A 21,759-nucleotide genomic window follows, 5' to 3' on the forward strand; every position below is an offset into this window, starting at 1 on the left:
AAATTTAAGCATGCTGTACACTTTTTAAAAATGTATCTAGGTACAGAGCTTACTCAGTCATTTCAATGATGCTTCAACACAAAGTAAACACACTGGAATGAATGAGAAAAAGTGTTGCTCCACACATGCGCAACACATTTGCAAATACATCAGACACATCAAATGCATAGCATGTATGAGTTCACATACACTTTTTTTGTTACAAGTGCTACAGTCAGTGGTTAGTGGCGCTTCAAAAAGTGTCATCATTCTTCTAGTAACTATTTTGTGCATTGGTGGAAATTCTTTGGTAGATGTAATACACAAACAAAATCATCCAAATTAATCAAAATAAAGTTTGTTGAGATGCACCAAAATGAAAACACACAATGTTTCTATTCCATTTTATTACAATGTTTTACATATACTTATGCACAAAAAAAAATAATATATTACAAATGTGAATGTTATCAACCAATCACCCGTCCTGAAGTTTAACCATCATACTCAATTTTCTTTAACATGCTACATCATAATAATTAAAGAAAATGCTGTAAGGGATTGGTCAATTATGGACACTATTTGCGAATCAATTTTTGGAAAACATTTCACACATTACGTATGTAGTATTTAAAAGTATTACTTTGTGTCAAATGAAAACCTCAAAAAGGGAAGCCGACCATTTAACATAACACTAATGCTGATATGAGGATTATTCATATGAAAGCCGAGACTACTTCCAAATGTATGCAAGTTTTACACAATTTGCCTCCCACTAATTTTATGCCATTTTTGCAAACTCTAAAAACTAGTCATGATTTACACCCACTATCCCCGTGCAGTTGTGATCTTTAACCAAGTGTTTCTGTGGCGTTCCAAGGATAAACAATTAGTCAAAATGGTCTCCCAATTAATAGTACGAATAAAAAAACAAAAAACAAACATCAAATAAAAAAACTCCCACAAAACACCTGTAACACCTTTATATACTATTCACCAGAATTGAAGATGGAAGAATCATTTGGAATCACAGAAAATCGCTCCACCTTATTTATTGAAACAAAGTTCAACCAAATGTAACAATTGATAGAAGTCGACATGCATGGAAAACAGTACTCTAGAGAATCTTCATAATTTATTACCACTGTGTAATGGAGTTGATTCTTTTGCCTTAGGGCAGGTTGTTATAGAGCAACAAGTTATTATGGGCAGACAATCAGTTTTCACTACATTCACATACTGTACTACAACAGCAATACACCAAACAAAAGAATGCATTGTACTGTATGTCTATAATGGATGTGAATTACTGCCATGAAAAACAATGCATAGAAAAAACAAGGGCAGGGTCCTTAAAGTGCTTATTTCAAATTTGTGACATGACTGTTCAACTGACACAAACAAATGGCACCTTGTGCAGTAAAATACAGGTTACTCTGAAGGCCTGAAATTCGCCTGCTAGAAATTGATTCACAAGAAATTCTATTTACACCCCATTTGCAAGAAAGCCACCATTAATGTGGAGTGTTTTCCAATATCGGTTAAAAACACAGGAGAGACTAGAAGACAGACTTCTCATGGGTACAGCCATCAAAGTACAGACTGACGCAGCTGCAAGTACTTTTGCATAGAATATAAAAATTATTGATTAACCCATTTCAACATTTTGCATACAATGCTTTCTAATGTTTGACTTTAAATTAGAAACGTGAAAACAAAATGGGGAATAGAGGCTTAGGTGGAGGGAGGGGGAAGCCTGTAAACTGAATTTGTAATTACTACCAAAGTTGAATTTGAATTATTAAGAACACCCCTTTGGCAGACACACCATTATGCATAATACATTTAAGGCAACCCTGATGTTATAATACTATTTACAGCAACTTAATTAAAAAGTATCCAAGGCAAATACATACACATTCAAGTTCCTCCTACCATTGGTTTCCGCTGCAACATTTTTTCTCATTTTTTTTTTTTTTTAGAAGGGGAAGGGGGGGGGGGTGGTGGATCTAGGTTGGAACCATGTCACATGTAGATTATATATAAATATAGTACTCAGACAGAGAAAGTGTCAAAAATGGTTTTCATGGAACAGTAATTGCACAACAGGAAAATAAAGTTTGTATTGGCAGGAAAACAAATGCATTTCTGTTCAACCCATATTGCACAGGGAACCTTCAACCATGTGTACAATATAGAGTAAACAGTATATGGCTGACTTTAAACGTACATTAAATATAGCCAAAAAGTAATGCAAACTTTAATGTCATCCCGTACTTCCTTAAGTGCTTAAACGGATCGGAAATGTTGAAAATAAACGAACAAACCACATTTCTGATTTCTTAAGAAGGGGGAAACCCCCCCCCTTCCCCCCCCAAAAAAAACCTGCAGGTGAAGCTTGCATAAAACTGCTCCAAATGATGCATGAATTCCGGTAGCAGCTGCTTTGGTTCCCTCTTCTGCCACTATATAATGGGCAACACAAAGGACAAAAATAATTTGGTGGTGGAACCTTAGTAATGCCTGGACTTGGAATGCTGAATTAGCCACTGCAATGTAATGTCTGAAATAGGAAAGAAACACTCGTGATTATATACAGGAAACAGAAGTGTACATGTCTTATATATTTCTAAAGATAACATTTAAATAAGGAAGTCCCTGAAACATTCACAATTCAAGACCAATAACTGAAAGTTCCCCACTGTCCGAAGAGAAAGGCAGGAGAGGTTCAGTTCCAGAGCTCAGAGTCAGAGGTCTCCATGTAAAAAAAAAAAATAATCAAAGTGGCCCGTGGTTAAAGTAGTGTTTTTATTTTGTACATGTACAAACAGTTCTGTAAACACAAGGGTGTACACAAACCATAATACATCTGAAAAGACTATTCCATAGACCTGCTATTTTTGCAACAGGTCCATTTTAATACATATATTCATTCACAAACAAACTATTATGGGCAGATAATCGTCATTTATTTATAGGGTGCCACAAATTTCAAAGCAATGTATAACCACATTTTTTTTATCCAAGTTAATTGATGTTGTTGTTGAGAAAAATGTCAATAACCTTGGATAAAAAGGCTATTTGGTAGTTGCTGGTTTGTGAAATAGAACACATTTGTGCAAGCACAGGGTTTTCTTTTTGAACATATCAACGTGTGCTGCATGTGGGTATTTAAATTATTGGCAAGTGCACCTTGTCCTTTTGGATTATTCTCGCTCTCTAAATCTAGGATACCAAACAGCTTCCACCTACACAGCCAGCTGTGCAGCCATATTCACTAAATAAAGCAAAAGTATGTATGTAGCACTAATAAAACAGTGAGAAACAATCATAGACTGAACTGTAATGATATAAAGATATACATTTTACTTTACCTATATTATCTTTCTCCTTACAGGAAATAGAATAACAACAGATTTCTCGATCCTGAATGGCTGAAAGATTTCTATAGAAACACAAATTAGAACACAATTCAAGTAAAAGGTGTAGGGGACATTTATCTTGATGGAACAATCTATTTATGCATGTGATGTTTATACAAAATGTATCACAGAAGGAAAGTAATTTAATGGATTATATGGAAAGGTTTCTCTAGAAGCGTGCAAACCTTTTTATTTCCCCTTTTCTTTAAACAAATAAAAATGAGAATTCACTGACCTGTGAAGTAATGGAAACGATCTGCCTCTAGTATGGTTAAATGGCCATTAGAGCACATAATGTGGATTTACACAACATTTTTCATGAGAGACACTTATAAAATTGATGCAATATATTAAACTCCTTCTCCGACTCCATCAAGGCTCAAAAAAAACCAAAAAAAAAAAACAAACAGTGTTTCCAGCACATTGACGAGCCTCTGCAGAACTGCACCAGACAAGGGAGATCTAACCTGTTGTGGGATTTTCTCCCTTGTACCAACTAGAAACACTATATATGGATGTTCAGTGCCTCAAGTGGTTAGCATTCATATTGAACGACAACAGGAAAATGGTGAGCTCACAGATGGAGCACCTTTCTTTGGTACTGAAGCCAAACTCCTCTGATAACATCAAGTGTCTCAAAGAAATGCCTCCATCTTTAGATGCATAGCATTAACTAATTCCACGGTTTACTGGGAAGGGCCAATCTTTAGCAAGGTTACAAGGCAACATTTTTTAAAGGAGGAAAATGCAACGTTGAATTATAATTCCATCATTTAGGGATACTTATGACAATTGTGCATAACATTCAGTATACCTAGCATCCTATATTTACATTTTAATAGAAATCTATTTTAAGACCCATACAAATTACTTCATTTCTGTTTTGTGCCTCCATAATTTGCTTGCATCTTACTTTATTCTATGGAAAATTTGCAGAAAATTTATCAGTAAAGCACAGCTAGTTAGTTTGTGTACTTGTATGTTAAACATAGATTAAAAAAGTGTGTGTCATTCCATTTGTTCCTTTAATTATGTTAATACAAACTATTTTACAATAATGCAGAGTATGTAATAGACAATGAAAAAGGTCAGGTAAGCTACTATAACAAGCATCATCTCAGTTCCTTACTGAAATGTTGCAGTTTACTTACAGTTTTTCAATAAGCTGTTTTTCATCCAATGCACCTGCCAGGTCTCTTTTGTTTCCAAGAACTAAAACCTAATAAAAAAAATAAAAAAATAAAAAAAAAATGTAGGATTATGATAAGCTTTTTACAGTAAAGAGTGTTTAAGTTTTACAAATCAGGAAGACAGAGGCAAACATTGTCTAACATCCTTCTGTGTGTGGTACTTGTCTAAATGCCTCTTAAATTGAGCATTGATACAAGCATTCGGTTTTAGCTCTGATTTTACACACGTGATTTGACACAATAGGACATATTTCACAGAGATACAGCGAATTAAATGGTATATAATAAGCAACAGCATATTGTATTTCATCATTCTGAAAAAGCAGCATTTTTATACTTTGGATTCCACTGCAAAATAAATAAGCCAAGTATGTGGCCGTCCATATTGAGCCATGGGGGACAATTCAATTGTGCCAAGAATAACGTAGCGTTAACAGCGTTACCGTTAATACGGTAAAACTGCGCATAATTACCCTTAATGTGTTAATTTCATCGGTGGATTTTTACTCGCGGCTCCCTGAGCTGCGAGATGAAATTCAGGCTAAAATTACCGTATTAACAGTAATACTGTTAACGGCACTTTATTCTCGGCGCAGTTGAATTAGCCCCATGGAGTGATTCATTCTATTGGGAGAAGCCATCTTACTCAAAATTTAGATTTTAAAAAACAAAAAAAAAAAAAAACCAGAAATACAAAATAATGGATCTGCATGGATTAAACCGCATATGTATAGTATAAATTTCCAAGATCATTTTGCAGAAAGTGTTAGACTGGAAGCCACAATAGTTAGAGCCACAATAACTGCAAGCAAAAAAGAATTTACAGCAATTCAAATCATGTAGTATCAATACAGAGCAGGTAGCTGTTCATTGTAAAGAATACACAATAATGCCATTTATTGTCTCTGAGTTTGCCTGTGGCCACTTTTATATATATTCTGTTCCATTCAATGGCAACATTTGTTACCCAACTGTCCACCTACAGAAATATACAGATGAAAGACCTGTACTGGGTATATATAAGCAGATTTATTTTTCTTAAATACATTTTGGGTTCCATCACTTGAAATACATTCAGCTGCAAGTATCACTGAAAAGCAGCGTGACCAATCCAAATACCAGTATTGGAAAGCACTAAACCAGGTTTAGTTCAAAGACAGGTTATGAGTTTTAAAACAAACAACTGAAGAGCTTTTAAAGACCCATCTGTGTTCCCTGTATCGATTGCTTCAATGTAATATACTCAATGCTGCCTCACTAAAGCAGGCTATTCCACGATGTGTAAGAGAACCGGTTTTGCCATCTAATTCTTTGGACAATTAACATTTTCATCACTAGAGAACAAATACATTATTTGTTCTAGACTTAAGCTTGCCTGAATGAAAACAGTGGATATTAATTTACGATTTACCAAATTATAGACTGCAATTTATGATTCTTCATCCATCACCACAGTTAGGATTACCAGATTAGCCAGGTAATACCTGACAAATGAACTACACATGCAACATGGATTCATTGCAATGCATTCACAAGCATCTGAACAAACGCCAGGCCTGCAATTCAGCATGTATATTGTGTGTGTTAATCTGGTAACTAACCCCCATATTCTGTTCACTAGGAGAAGGAGAATTAAAAACTAGAGATCCAGTATAAACACATCATAGGTTCCTACCCAAACCCCCAGCTTGTCTCAGAACTTTATCTGTATATGCAACAGCATATAAAAAAAGGGATGAGTTTGTGAATCCTGTAGAGTGGTCTATTTTTGCATCAATTTAGCCTAAAATGTTATGTAATATTGACCGAAAGACAAATACATAGAATGTATCACAACATACAACATTTCTTGATCATGTCTTTACTAAACACATTGACCAAACATTCACCAACTTTGCTGGGGGGGGGGGGGGGGAGGAAAGAAATTGCAAACTTCTAACTACTAGTAAAAATACATGCACATAAACAGCACCGATCACCAATGTACACCAAGTAGCCACTTTATACCCAGTACTAGTAAACTGTACCTATTTATTTATACAAGAGTGTTTCTCTTTGCCCCCAGAACAGCCTGAATTCTTTACAGGATGGATTCAACAAGGTGCTAGAAACATTCCTTAGAGATTCTGCACCATTTATGATGCAACTCCCCCGTTTCACCACATCCCAAAGGTGCTCTATTGCAGTGCTCTGCAACATTTTCTCACCCTGGTACACCCAAGCCCTTCCCAGAATTCCGCGGCACACCATTCCACAATATGAAACGTTCTATAGGAAGTGACTGCAGACATTCCTGTTCCGAAGAGCTAGCACTTTAAGCCCTGGGACAGAGAGAGACGCTTCTTGCCAACTTGTACTGCCTGTTTACAGTTAAGGGAGAAAAAAGGAAGAGATGTCTGAGATCTGTGGTTAAAAGAGAAAATTATATGAACAAAAACTCACCAATGCGGGATTACCACAGCAAGTAACAGGAAAGTGGCAGTGCTAGCTTGATACCCAGGGAAAGGATAAGTAGGGAGGAGGGCAGGACTTCTGGGTACAATGGGAGAGGAAATTAGGAAAGGAACAGACGTGGGAGAGAGGATCTTGTGCTTTTTCTCCTGTTGAAGGCATTACGCCACCGCCAAGCAATTAGCAACATCTTGTGGTACACCAGTTACGGAGCACTGCTCTATTAGATGGAGATCTGAAGACTCTGGAGTACACCATCATGTTTGTGGAACCAGCTTGAAATTACACATACTTTGTGACATGGAATGTTATCCCAATTGAAGTAGTCATTGGGAAAAGGGGTACACTGTGCCCAAATAAGGAATGCACATGGGCAGCAACAATACTGGGGTAGGCTGTGGAATTGAAACAATGCCCAATGGGAATTAAGGGGCCTAATGTGTACAAAGATAACATTCTCCATTACCAACACAACTGCACCACCACCAACCTCCATGTGCTCCCGTTTCCCATTACATTCCAAAAACATATTGGTAGGTTAATTGGCTTCTGATAAAATTAAATCTAGTGTGTGTGGGGTAGAGAATTCACTAATGGGCCTATTTAGGAATCCCTAAACCATGCAAAACTGCTTCCTCCGCATGGTTTAGGCATTTTAAATTAAAATTGTAATTAAAAAAAGCCTAACGCAGTAGATATCGGAGACACGGCCAATGCAATCTGAAGATGTCCTATGGGTTGAGCACTGTGGTAGAGGGATCTTCGGATCTCTCACCGCAGCTTACCCGCATCCCCCCTCAAGTCACTATCGCAAAGTCACTTTGTGCATGACTGACCTTAGGTCATGCATGTGCAAAGCGCTACGCAATATGTTGCCACTATAGAAAAGATAAACAATAAGCATAGGAGTGGCAAAATACCATGGAAAGCAGGCTATGTCCATTTGAGTGCAACAGAAAATACTGTAGCTCTGCAGTCAAAAGGTATTGATCTTTGAGCCTGTGCAAACAGTGAGAGAAGGGATGCGACTTGCAAGTATACAAAAGCAATGGTATTTAAAAGGAATCTCCTTATATACATCCCTTGTGGCTTACCTGTCTAAACCTAGTGCGTTTTATTTTCTAATTAAAAAAATAAATAAAAAAATATATGTTGCCATTACTCTATACGTTCTCCTCCACATATTGATTCACGCAGTGCTTCCTTTTATTTAAAGTATAACATAAGATACACAATCCTATGGCGCACTGTAGGTCTGAATCTTATATGTGTGAAAAGAAATAAAATCTTTATACTTAAAGATAGAGGTGTAAGCCCAGCTCCATCTCCTCTGATCTTCTATAAATAGATAATCATATAAGATGAGAGAAGATGGAGCTGGACGTACACCTCTATCTGCAAGTATAGAAATGTTATTGACTGTTGCTCAGTGTTTTATGGTCTTTATTTAGAGTGTCAGTAAAGAATCATAATACAGAGAATCTATCATCACTAATCGAGTTTGGTCAGAACATTTGTGGTATGATGTCTGATTATGTAAGAATTACAGCAAACTTTCACTTGATATTAAAATTTTATATATCTTTTTATTATGTGTTTATATATAAAATGATTGTATTTAGATTTCACAGTGTTGTTATCTCAATATTTAAGTTGATAAACTACAGTGCTGTTCCTTGTTCTTCCTTTTAGCCCCTGTAGCAACTCAAATTCTTTGAAATGTCCATGTCATCTCCCCAGTGTTCTTTCAGGCAATTGCCTTCCACACATTTGTCTGATTCCCTATAATTATTATAAAGTCCAGCTTGTATTTATGATTTTTTTATATTAATTGCATTTTGTGTGATATAAGCTATACAGAATTTGTAAAACATTGGGAAAAATCTACAATCCAAATAAAGACCTTTATTTTAGCACCAATTATATTAATCTCTGCGTGAAATGCAAAAAATGTACTGGAAAGGTAGGAGGCAATTATACATTTATTACCTTGATATGTTTGTTTGTAAAGTGAAACAAAATTAACCTTTAAGCAAACATTACAGTATATAATTGACAAACTGTACAAGGTTGCATAATAGATTTTGCTATGTAGCATATGTTTACTAGAGAATGGGCAGTGGCACAGTGGTTAACATTGCTGTCTTACAGCGCACAGGGGTCAGATTTCCCACTAGACACTGAGAATTTTGTCCAAGAACACATTCATGAATAAAGAATGGTACCATAACATCCTCCAAGAGCAACTTCTCCAAACCATGCAAGTACAGTTTTGTGACGAACAATGCGTTGTCTAGCATGATAGTTAGCACTTTTGCCTTATGACAAGGTGCTCCAAGTGGCTTGGGGGATCAAAACATCGAAATGTTGGGTCCATGACCAGGAAACTCCCCAGATCTTAATCCCATTGAGAACGTGTGGTCAATCCTAAGAGGCGGGTGGGCAACTAAAAACCCACAAATTCTGACAAACTCCAAGCACTGATTAGGCAAGAATGGGCGGCCATCAGTCAGTATGTGGCCCAGAAGTTGACTGACAGCATGCCAGGGTGAATTGCAGAGGTCTTCAAAAAGAAGGGTCAAGACTGCAAATATTGACTATTTGCATAAACTTGTAATTGTCAATAAAAGCCTTTGACATCTATGAAATGATTGTCAGATGTTGCTATGGTATACTGAAGTAAAATTACAAAGATCTAAACACTGAAACAGCAAACTTTGTAAAAAGCAATATTTGTGTAATTCTCAAAACTTTTGGCCGTGACTGTACATATAAGAGCAAACAAAACTGCAAAGCAAACACTTACATAACAATATGTTAGATATGTATAAATGGGGATACTCCCGCCAAACATCTGAATAAACAGGGAACACACAGAGAACCACCTTATACTTACAGGGATACCATGCAACTGTGGCTTGTCTAGCAAACTGTGCAATTCATATTTAGATGCTTCCACTTTATCCAAGTCTGCTGCATCTACCATGTACCTGAAAAGACGAAGCAGCCATGTCATTGCAAAATCATATTTCTATGATGCATTTGAAGAAACAATGCACAGCAAGCATTTGTTCTGAACTTGTGTGAACAGAAGAAATAATGTTACGGGAACAAGAGAACAGAAAATAATGTACATTTACTCATGTATATAGCATACCAACTATAAAATTTACAAGAGTTATATGAACTTACACAACTGCATTAACACCTCTACAGTAGCGTTCCCACATACTGCGAAATCTTGGCTGTCCACCAATATCCCAAACCTGTAGTGGAAGAGGGGGGGGGGGGGGGGGGGGGGGGGGAAATAAAAAACAAACACATTATGGGTCTTATTTTATCAAATATCACAAATAAAATTTTAGAGTGTAACTCAAACTACAGATTCAGCCTATTGCATTATAAAAAACAGCCCTTACAAGCGTCACAGTTTACCTCATTCCTATTAAGCCCAAGAGACACTTCCACATTACTTCTCTAGATCTTCCTTTTGGTTGCCCATGTCCTACTGTTAAGAAACCTTCACAATTCAAATAGCCATTACCGTAGATAGTCATCCTAGATTTGTAATTTGAGATTTGTGGTCTCTTCTCTGTGACATCCTCTTTCCCAATCCACAACTGTTCTTTGCCACCTGCTGTTCTTATTTTACACCTACCTCCTAAATGGCCAAATATCCTAACATGGCTACAGTAACCTCATTGCGGAGCTCTTTCCATATTCAGAAGACATTGTTGTGACATAAAAGGGCCTCCCGTCCATACAAAGGACTTTAAAGCCCAAGATTTGCCACAGCGCATTTATGCATGCATGCTCCAACACAAGCATAAAAAATAAAAAAATAAAAAAGCTAGCCAAAATATAGAAAACTATTTTACCAGGGGTGATTTAGGAGATTTAGTCCCTGCCCTCTTTTTGACAGCTAAGGCTGCCTACGGCGTTTGTGCAGGTCTGTTCGGCAGGGAGAGTATGCTGCCCAGCCGCTACGATTGTGTTTAAAACACAATCAGGGCAGCTCTACATAGTGTTCAGCCGCCAGCAGCAAGCCCCTGCTAGGATCGCCCCGATCAACATCACCATCCCCCCCCCCCCCCCCTGGATCCGCCACTGCCCCATACCTAGATCAACCATATGAAGGAGCAATTAGGTATAGGTTGTACAATAGGGGCATACTTTCCTGTTTTGCAGAATTGTTTTGTAAGCAACCCCTAAAGTTATTCCTACAGTAAATGAATTTTGGCTTGCACACCAGCAGGGGCATCAGGTACAAAAAAATGTAACAGGAATTTACATAGCTTACCACTGTAGTTTCCTGTTTGAGCCCTAGCTTATTTTACATACTAAAGGGAGTATGAAAAGATGCATTTATGTTGCCTGAACAGACATCAATATTTCCATTGAAAAAAAATCAATTACAAGTGTAGTGTGAGCAAGGTGGTCAAACTATTTTTATACAAGATACTGAAACATCTAGACAGATTAATAAGAGCTTTTCTGTATGGTTATTTTCAGAAGTTTTAAATGTAATGATTCATTGTCAGTTCCATTTTTTAGGCATCTTAGCTACATGGCCAAAGTTACCAATGATCTCCTATCAGCCAAAGCCAAGGGTCACTTCTCCCTACTCATCCTCCTCGATCTCTCCGCGGCCTTTGACACTGTAGACACCCCCTCCTGCTGCAAACTCTTCTCTCTCTCAGCCTTTCCGGTTCTGTCCATGCCTGGTTCACCTCATACCTTGCTAACCGCTCTCTCTCTGTATCCACATCTGGTTCTTCCTCCACCCCCTCCCCTCTCCCTATTGGAGTCCCTCAAGGCTCTGTTCTAGGCCCTCTACTATTTTCGCTCTACACTTCCTCCCTTGGCGCTCTCATCTCCTCTTTCGGTCTTCAGTATCACCTCTATGCTGATGACATTCAACTCTAAATATCTTCTCCTGATCTTTCCTCCTCCCTCGTGTCTCTGACTGCCTCTCAGCAATCACCTCCTGGATGTCCTCGCGCTCTCTCAAAATTAACATTTCTAAAACTGAACTCATTGTCTTTCCCCCGCCTCGACTCCCTTCCCACCATAACCTCTCTATCGTTGTTAACAACTCCACCATCTCCTCTGTCGGCCAACTCCGCTGCCTTGGGGTCACTCGACTCCTCGCTCTCTTTTGCCCCCCACATTCAATCCCTCGCCCAAGCCTGTCGCTTCCAACTCCGCAACATTGCCAGCATCCGTCCCTTCCTCTCTCAGGAAGCCACCAAAACTATCATACACGCACTCATCATCTCCTGCCTTGATTACTGCAACATCCTCCTTACTGGCCTCCTCCACTCCCACCTCGCACCCCTCCGCTCTATACTCAATGCGGCTGCAAGACTCATCTTCCTTTCACGCCGCTCCTCCTCTGCCTCCCCTCTCTGCCTTGCCTTACACTGGCTCCCTTTCCCCTACAGAATCCTTCTTAAACTCCTTACCACCACGTACAAGGCTCTCTCTCAGTCTACGGCCCCTTACATCTCTAACCTCATCTCCATTCACACTCCTGCCCGCTCCCTACGCTCAGCTAATGACCGCCGCCTCTCCTCCACTCTTATCACCACTTCCCACTCCAGAATCCAAGACTTCTACCGTGCCGCCCCCCTCCACTGGAATGACCTCCCTCGCTCCATCCGTCTCTCTCCTAATCTGTGCTCCTTCAAACGAGCACTCAAAACTCACCTGTTCCTTAAAGCCTACCAACCTTCTACCTAACCCCGCATCTCCTCCAAACGTTCTACCCTCTCTCCTCCCGGTCCCTCTCCCCACACTTCAACTTCCTCCAATTGTGTCTGTTTCGTTCACCCACCCTTAGGATTTAAGCTCGAATGAGCAGGGCCTTCTTGCCTCTTGTCTCCACACCTGTTCTTCTACTCCGCCTCTACTGCATTGACCTAACTGGAGTTTCTGAAGCATTGGTATTTTTGTTTATTGTTCTGTACTGTTATACCCTGTATAGGGTACTGTTTGCTTTGTGTACGGCGCTGCGGAAATCTTGCGGCGCCTAACAAATAAATAATAATAATAATAATAAGCCACTAAATTTAAATATTTCCTTTCTATTAATGTGATTATGAACTTTTGGGTGTCATCAGTGGGGTGTGACCAGGTCCAGAGGGTCCACCAACTAAGTGGCTTATACAGTGGGATAGCATAAAACTAGTCAAGAAAGGAGGATGGGGAATGCATGTTTTGGCAGGAACACTTACAAACATATACATAAATAACATTATTATTAATAATATAGTCTGCTGGTTCATACATTTTATCTTATTCCATTATATCAGAAAAAAGGAGGGATTAGGTTGATTCTGCCCATTATTAAGTCAATATCACTACATCCAGTCATAAGGCAGATATATCATCCAGGTCTGATTCATAAAATAATCCCATAAGATATGGAACTCTACATATCGTGGAAACCAAATTTCTGGTTCCAATCTATATAACTCTCCCTTATTCCAGACTCCGTTTCTAAGTATAATAACAGTAACTTCATGTCTAGATATTGATCTAAAGAAATTCCAAAGGGGAGTTAATCTAAGGGGCATATTCAATTGTCAGCGGGATTGCGGAAAAACCGTTAATACGGTAATTTACTCGCTGGATTTCAGCTTGCAGCTCAGGGAGCGAGAAGCGAGAGATTACAGTATTAACGGTTATATTTGAGCGCTCGAACTTTGGGACAATTGAATATGCCCCTAAAGGTAAGCTGACAGTAGTGCATCAAGATTCAGAGAGCCCATAAATTCTACTCCCTGCGAGTCAGGGTTTATGTGTAGTATAGCTCTGTCTAATAAACTGGGGAGCGATCTAGGGAGAGAAGCGACAACATCAAGGTACGGCGAAGCGCCGACGCGGGTTTTGCTCCTAGGCTTTTTCAAGGCCTTGAAAAAGACAGTGTGATATGCCAGGGGAACCATCCACAGCAACCCTGATCTAAAAGGAAGAGGTAATGTGTTCCAGCCCAGGTGCTAACGAAAGGGTATACTAGCAGCAAAAGTTAAGCAGAAGGAACCGGTTCTGGATGCCAGTGAAGGAGCCTAATGGTGGCAGCAGCAAGCCCCTCCTACTGAGTTTAGAGGGGCGCAATTTGGGATAAAGAGGGGACGGTGGCAAGGCAAGCCCAGCAGAGTCCCCAGCAACAATGGACAGGGTGGTATAGGAGGGTCCACCCTTTCACATGTATTATACTCAAAAGTGTAAAACGAGGAAACAATTCCACTATTTTGGGAAGTTGGAGGGAGGGTTTAGCACCCAACACACACACATAAAAATCTCAGTAGTCAGGTCAACTTATAAATATGCCTTGCTGAACAGAGTATGTCCCTCTTCTATGCCTTCTCCTCAGTCGTAAACTTATACTTTAGTTAGCATTGCTACTGTAATGAAGTGACGCTCTAAACCAGGGGTGTCCAACCTTTTAGCTTCCCTGGGCCACATTGGAAGACGACGAGTTGGTTTGGGCCGCACATAAAATACACTAACACTAACACAAACACTAACGATAGCTGATCATCGAAAAAACCATAGAAAAAACATAATTAACATATTAAACTTACTTGGAAATGAAGTTAGTAAGAGTTAGGAAACCTGTTGCAGAATCATGATTAAAGCAGTAGTCCCATTACCAGCATCTGTCCCTTAGTGGGGTTTGGGGAATTAAATGCCAAAAACTTTTTTTTCCTCTCTTTCTGCACCCATGAATCATTTTTTTTATTGACCAGTTTGAAATGGTCACCGATATAGGTAGCATCAGGAGGACTAATAGAAATCTACAGAGATTTAAAGATAGGGTGGTGGGAAAAATGGCTCATGGAGCAGCCTCCGATGAGGGTAACAGTGGGTGATATTTTCACCCTACTCAGCACTGCACATTTAAAATGGTTTAAAATATTAAAAATACAATCATCTCTTAATATTTATATTAGATACATACAGAGAACACAGCTAGTTCATAATTGCATGGTGCAGAAAGTCCAAATTCAGAGTAACAACAATAAGATACTGGATAATCTTTCACTGCTGCTGATAGTTCGCACGGGTGACTCCCCTGTGCTGCGCTGCGCAATGGATGTCGGGTGTGAGGACGTCACCCCCGACATTCACTGCGCGCGCCACAACGGAGGAGGAGACCAGGGAGGGAGCCGGAGCGCCAGCTGACGTGACCGCAAGGTAAGTATTTTTTTTTTTTTATTTCCAGGATTTTTTTTTCAGTGCTGCACCCGTGCCACAACCAAAACTCCTGCTGGGCCACATTTACAGGCGTGCTGGGCCACGGGTTGGACAACCATGCTTTAAACAGTTACCTGTGCCATGTTATAACATATACTTGTTTTACTGTAGAATGAGGAGAGGGGGGGGAAAAAAAAAAAAAAAAAAAAAAGACTTTCTGCAATAAACCTCACATTAGTCAGATGAGCTAGATTATTGCTGCAACTGACATCTACAATGCAGCACACATGATTCAAGATTACAATCATATGACTATGCACTACTGAAGGATCACTCAGAGCTCTGACACTATACACACTGAGACAACTAGTCATTTAAGATTGAAATCAGAAAATGGAAAAAAATATTATCCAATGACCTGTGAAGCAATGTGCAACACCCATCATAATAAAATGTATAACTATTATAAATAGTTTTGGAAAATCTGCAGATCAATTAAGATCAAATCAATTAATAACTAGTGTGTTGTAGAATGCTATATATTGTTTTCCTTGTGAATCACACCATCTGTTATGCTGTATGTACCCATCGATTATATTCTATATCCACTTTCACAAGAGTGTACCATGCACCCAAGCTATTTTATTGAGAGAGAATTATGGATAGGTGGGTTTTGGGAGAAGATAAATTAATTATGTAGGGTCAAAAGCAATGGGCATACTAGTTAATGGTAGGTTCTTCCAGGAGCTTTAGAAACACACAAGCAGAAGCTTAAACCCTTAAACACTGACCCATTTATATATTAATTTCTAAATATTTAGAGCAGAAGACAAGAAATATCAGAAATATATAATTAGTATATCTTTAACATTTAAAAATAAAGGTCCAGGGAAAATAATAAAAATACTACTACGTTATTGAACCTTAATTTAAGTATATGGTGGGGTTGAGAAAGAAACATACAAGATTAGCTTTGTATCTTTGCAGTGCACTGTCCTAATGTTGGAAGGGCAGCCTGCAGTGACATCACCGCACAATGAACAACTTGAATCACCCATTACATGTATGCATCCAATAGTAGTTTTATTGTGTTATCACCACCGAGCCAACTATAGACTAGTTGAATCAGCTAGGGTTTAGCTACAAAGCTAAGAGTTCCACACATAATCAAGTTTGAATTGTGAAGGGGTGGACCAGACAGTCCTAAAGCTGCATAGAAGTATTTGTTACCCAGAGCAAGCTAACAGAATGACCCTAGAGGAGTCCAGGCACTGCTTTATCTTGTATATGTATGCCCACAGGTACCATGTTGTATTAGACAATGATATTTGAACCAAATATACTTAATAAAAGCTACCTGTTTAAAGAGACTTGTAATTATAAAGCTCTTACAAAGCGTTTGCTCCAGAAGCTGCCCATGCTTAGAACGGAGCATTAAAGGAAACAGGAAGTGGTAGTCCTGAAACCATAATGTACAGGGATAAAAAACAGAAAATGTTGAAGACAAGTGGGTAGTTCCCAGCAAAGAGGCCCCCTCCAGAGACCTTTAATAGGTGTATGAACACATTGAACAGGAGGGGAGGGGTCTGCCACTCTCTCGAATAAAACAATACATAAGGTGTGGGCTATGTGAGGGCCAAGAGCGATTGTTGGGAATGGCACTGGTGTGATAGGGGTCAGGGAACAACGATAACTCAAGCTTGGTCCCAAAACAAAATTTTAAAAAAAGGGACATTTTTAGCAAGTGCTGACAAACTGGACAAAAGCCTACCTGATTGCAGTTGCATTCAAGAGAAGTTCTGAGGACTGGGAGCAGTTGACAAAAATAAAAACAGCGATCAGTAGCAGGTCTAGGGACAGACGCAAGTTGCAGAAAGCATTACATATCGAGCATATAAGAGACTGTGGGTGCCTTTGAGGATTAAAGTATTTTTTGTTTTATTTTGCATGGTAAAAGGGAGCCAGTGCAGGAACTGACAGATTGTGGCAACATAGGATCTGCAGTTCTACTGGTCCCAGCAGCAACATTCATAATGGACTAATTTGGGGGCAGTCTGGAAGGAAAGGCCAGCCAACAGACTTGTTACAGTCAAAGCTTCAAATGATGAGTGTTCCTACATCTTGGAGCATAGCATGTCAGAAATTATGGTTTTAGAATAGTTGACAATGAATGAGTGCTCAGCTGCACTACCCCATATTAATCATTGTTCTTAACAATTTTATATAGCACAAAACATATTATGCAGTGCTTTCATTACAAACATTAAGCATTCACATCAGTCCCTGCCCCTTTGGAACTTACAGTCTACATTCCCTAACACACACACACACACACAGGTCAATTTTGGTCAGCAGCCAGTTAACCCATCAGCATATTTTTTTGGAGTGTGGGAGGAAACCCACACAAACACAGGAAGGACATACAAACTCCACAGAGAAAGGGCACTGGATGGAATCCAACTCATCAACCCACAACTGTGAGGCAACAATAAAGGAAAAAGGATCAATCCTGGTTTTAACTGAAGTGACAATTTGTGAGGTAGTATTAACCAAAAATAACTCCTTATACATGTCAGGATGCTTAGTTGCTGTAAAGATTCTTGCTCCATTCAGACATATGGGGACATATTCAATTAGCTTCCGAGAAAGCAGCTACATACGACCACGCACATAAAGTGCAATTACAGTACTGCCACATCGCGTAGATGTCCCTTCGCAATCCTAAAGCTAATTGAATATGCCCCATGGCATACACTGTAAAGATAGACTACTTGTGCAATTCCATTTAAAACTATCTCACTATCCAAACCATTTAAAAACTATCTCACTATCCAAACATAAAATAGCTGTACCCCCTCCCTTGCAGAGAAGCCATTTGCCTGCATTTTGCATATGTCATTATGATATCACCAAATATCCCCTGGGCGATGTAAGCCCTGAGCAAATGAAGGCTCATCAAATAAGCCACATTCTGAATCCTGAACACAATGCATCTACTATACACCTTGCACAACACCATGCAACCAATTTATATCTGCCACCACTTTAGGAAAAAAAAAAAAAAAAACCACCACCACACACAAGCATGTAGAGCAGAACAAAATCTGAATTAAGCAAACCTAAATTTCTCACAGCAAGAATAACCAATAAAGTGGACATGACAATATAATTACCTTGATAGTAACATTGCCTTTTGTAACTTTTCTCATGTTGAAGCCAACAGTAGGAATCATGTCTTCTGTGAACTGCCCAGACTACAAGAGAAGTACAAAATGATTTCCATGACCAAATGCTCAGTGGTACCAAATGTATCCCCTGTACAAAAACGTTGTTTTGTATTTTTTAAGGGCAGATGGTGGTTTAAGGAATATTTAAGTCAATAAGGCAATGTTAGGATTAACTATAATAATACACATTATATAAAACAAAACACTGTCATTTCATACTCCTATTTTTCAGGGAGGATAAAACGTATTATTCCATTAGACCTGTACACGAATATAAGCAAGTTTATAGACAAGCACACAGGTAAGTGGATGGCAGAGTACCAACTGGCACACAGAGAAAGGGGGAGTTTGGGCGTAGGCACCTTGTGTCCATACAGGACTGAGAGGGGCAAAGAAAGCTATACAGCAGTGTAAGGAGAACAGGCCATAGCAATTTGCAGACGGCCAGTGTGACAGGTGCACAGGTATATGTGTTACCGCTATAACGTTAACGAAGGTAGTCTTCCCGGAGTACTGCAACCCGACCAGCGTCAACTCCATTTCTTCCTTCCAAAACAGGGACTTGAACCAGTCCAGCAGCTTGTTGATGAGGGCCAGCATGGTGCTGCCGTGGGACACGGATACAGGAGAACGGTACACGGAGCTGTGCGGACAAACGCGCCCCTCTGTCACCCGGAACCCGACAGAGACTGCACAATCCCGAGCGGCCGCAAGTCATATGACAAGTGTGACGTCACACACCAACACCACCGGCTTCGTAATAGGGAGTTGGGAGTTCGGGGAGGCACGAGATCTCTGTCACGTGATTGTCAAATCACATGATGTGAAGTTTTCGTCTAGTGATGGCAGTGGGCGGGGCTCTGGTAGGTGATGTGGCCGAGTCACTGAGTTATGTGAGGTTCATGCTGTAGGCAGTGTCGCAAATCCTGTGCAACTGTAGGATGACTAGTCACTGTCCTCAGCTTTAGAACATAGGGTAGAGGTCTCTCTCCAGACCCGTTGCATTCTCTGTTAGCCCCAGTCCATGCCAAATCAAATTAAAGCATTACTGCGCAGTGTGAGATTTAGATTGAGGTTATGGCAATGTTTATGCCACTTATTAGGCTTCTCAAACTTGCATTTTTAGGGCATGCATCAGTTGGCCATGTCATCCTTCCTGTTATATAGTTAATGCGTAATATATACAGCTCAGTGTCACTGCAACTGTCTGACATACAGCTCTGCGGCTTTCCGTTACATACTTCCTAAAAACCATTGTCCTTACATTCACACAGACATTTTCTAGTTCTAATAATGCTTACTACTGTTTTTATCACTAACTTGGCCCAGTATTGTGGATGTGGCCTTCATTTTATAAAGTACTTGTATGCCTTTATGAATGGGATATTTATGTGTGCTTTTGGAGAACAAAGTCCATAAGTACATAGGGGCACATTTATCAATATTCGGCAAAAATAAAAAATAGTTATCAATCCTTATCGCATGGATAAGGATTGAACTATTTCTCAAATTTATGAAAAACGGATCACAGAAACAGCAGTTCCGAAAATTTGGGCTGTATGTTACATTCATGGCAGAGCAGCAGTGAGCGGGTGCCGGGTTCACTGGTGCGCATGACAATTAATGGTGTTTGGGGGGATGAGAGTACGGGGCAGCCTAGCAGCACTTCAAAATCATTAGGCATACCCCTGGGGCCTAATGACCACTGTGATGTGGCTATGCTCCCTGTATCGATGCCGTATTCCCAAATGATAGGAGGTATGGTACTGTCCCAATATACACTGAGCTACATTCTTTCCTCTTGTCTTAGAGCTACCATTTTCCCATTTGATTGTAAGAGTAGGGAGACAGAGCCCGCCTTACTCTTTTTTTTTCATGTCTCTGTTTTATGTATGCCCTGTTTTCCCCACTGCCCAGTACTGTGGATCAATGTGAAACCATACAACTCAATGCCAATAATAATAATAATAATAATAAACAACATTGATCTGTGTGTGCAGTCATCTTACCGAGCACATAATCGTCAGATGTTGTTCAATTTCGCCATTATGTGTGTGGCTAATTTCGTCTCGTAGAGTCTCTCACTGAGTGGCAGAATTTGTGCCCAGCAAAGAGTTAACTGCGAAAAACCAAATGGAGTGTCCATATTCACTACATTACTGTTGACATATTTCTCCTTAGTGACACAGATCGAATAAAATCAGCTTTAAGACAACAGAAAAATGGATAACCATTATCTGTAAATCGCCTAAACTGGGAGAGTTCTGTTGTAAGCGTCCCTATAAGTGTTTGGTCATTATAAATATTAGAAAGCATGAAGTAAGAACTCAGGCATTACCATACAACCGGGCCACTGGTTGGCAGCAATAGTAAAGCTCCCATTTATATCGCTTCTCAGCCTTTTGGCTAAGATCAAGTGTAGTATCTGTTCTTATTAGGCCAAACACCCAGTGGTCGTAATGCTGATCGTGGCTAATTCCATAGCATGATCTAACACTGGTGAGGGTTTAAACTGTTTAAGACTGCTGCATTTTGCTTTCTACGCTGGCTGAAAGAAGGAAGACAACGAGGAAGATCGACTTCAGGGAAAGAAACTGCTAAATCCTACCTGCTGGAAGAGAAATTCGGGATCAACTCCTGTTGAAGAAACCTTCTTCCTTTTGGGAGACTCTGCCCTGCTCTTCTCTGAAAAGGAGAAGACTTCGGGATCAACCCGAGCGGAAGATCCACTCAGCGGATGATCCTCCTTTTCTCTGCCCAGCGGGAACAAATCTGTATAACTCCGCCCCCTTGAAGAAGATTGACCTCCAGACCAGCTTTTCAAGCTCTTCTGCCCCGGGAAGAAGAGCCACGAAGATGGCTTCAGCTGCTGCAGCTCCTGCCTCCACCCCTACTCCTGTCCCTAGGAAGAAAGGAGAAAAGAACCCTGCACTAAAGCCTCTCCCTGTGACTGGAACCTCTTCCTCCACCGCCGCTGCTGCTGGACAAGGGAAGCCAGGCCAGGATACCCTCCAGAGAACTCCCACCTTGGAACCCTGGATAAGGCAGACCGTCGTCCTGAGGGAAGTGGATGGAAGAATTCCAGGCATGACAGCTGAGACAATTGGCAAGAAAATGATCCTCGATCAGGTATTCTCCAAGGTTGAAACTCTCAGCGTGCAGAAATACCTGAAGGAGATCTTCTACATCACCTTAGCCTCCCTAGCCATCTGAAAGAGATACTGGGAGGCAGTGAAGTCAACAAGACCGTAATCTCCAATTTCTTGATTCGTGGGTAACTGTCCCATC

The 21,759-nt window shown here is 39.9% G+C and overlaps 1 protein-coding gene and 1 pseudogene across 1 annotated transcript; one reads left to right on the top strand and one right to left on the bottom strand.

The window, feature by feature from the left end:
- Window positions 1–1,015: 1,015 nt before the first annotated feature.
- LOC142152356 (ADP-ribosylation factor-like protein 8B-A) lies at window positions 1,016–19,243 on the bottom strand. The gene is made up of 7 exons (XM_075208928.1): window positions 18,949–19,243; window positions 18,418–18,498; window positions 10,235–10,308; window positions 9,939–10,032; window positions 4,553–4,620; window positions 3,354–3,424; window positions 1,016–2,542 (listed from the first exon to the last, which is right to left on the bottom strand). The coding sequence occupies exons 1-7, from the start codon at window positions 19,069–19,071 to the stop codon at window positions 2,493–2,495; spliced, it is 561 nt and encodes a 186-aa protein (XP_075065029.1). The 5' UTR covers window positions 19,072–19,243; the 3' UTR covers window positions 1,016–2,492.
- Window positions 19,244–20,857: 1,614 nt separating this feature from the next.
- Window positions 20,858–20,989, top strand: LOC142155735 (U2 spliceosomal RNA; annotated as a pseudogene).
- The last annotated feature ends 770 nt before the right edge of the window (window positions 20,990–21,759 follow it).

This window comes from Mixophyes fleayi, chromosome 4, assembly GCF_038048845.1.
Source record: "Mixophyes fleayi isolate aMixFle1 chromosome 4, aMixFle1.hap1, whole genome shotgun sequence".
Lineage (NCBI taxonomy): Eukaryota > Metazoa > Chordata > Amphibia > Anura > Limnodynastidae > Mixophyes > Mixophyes fleayi.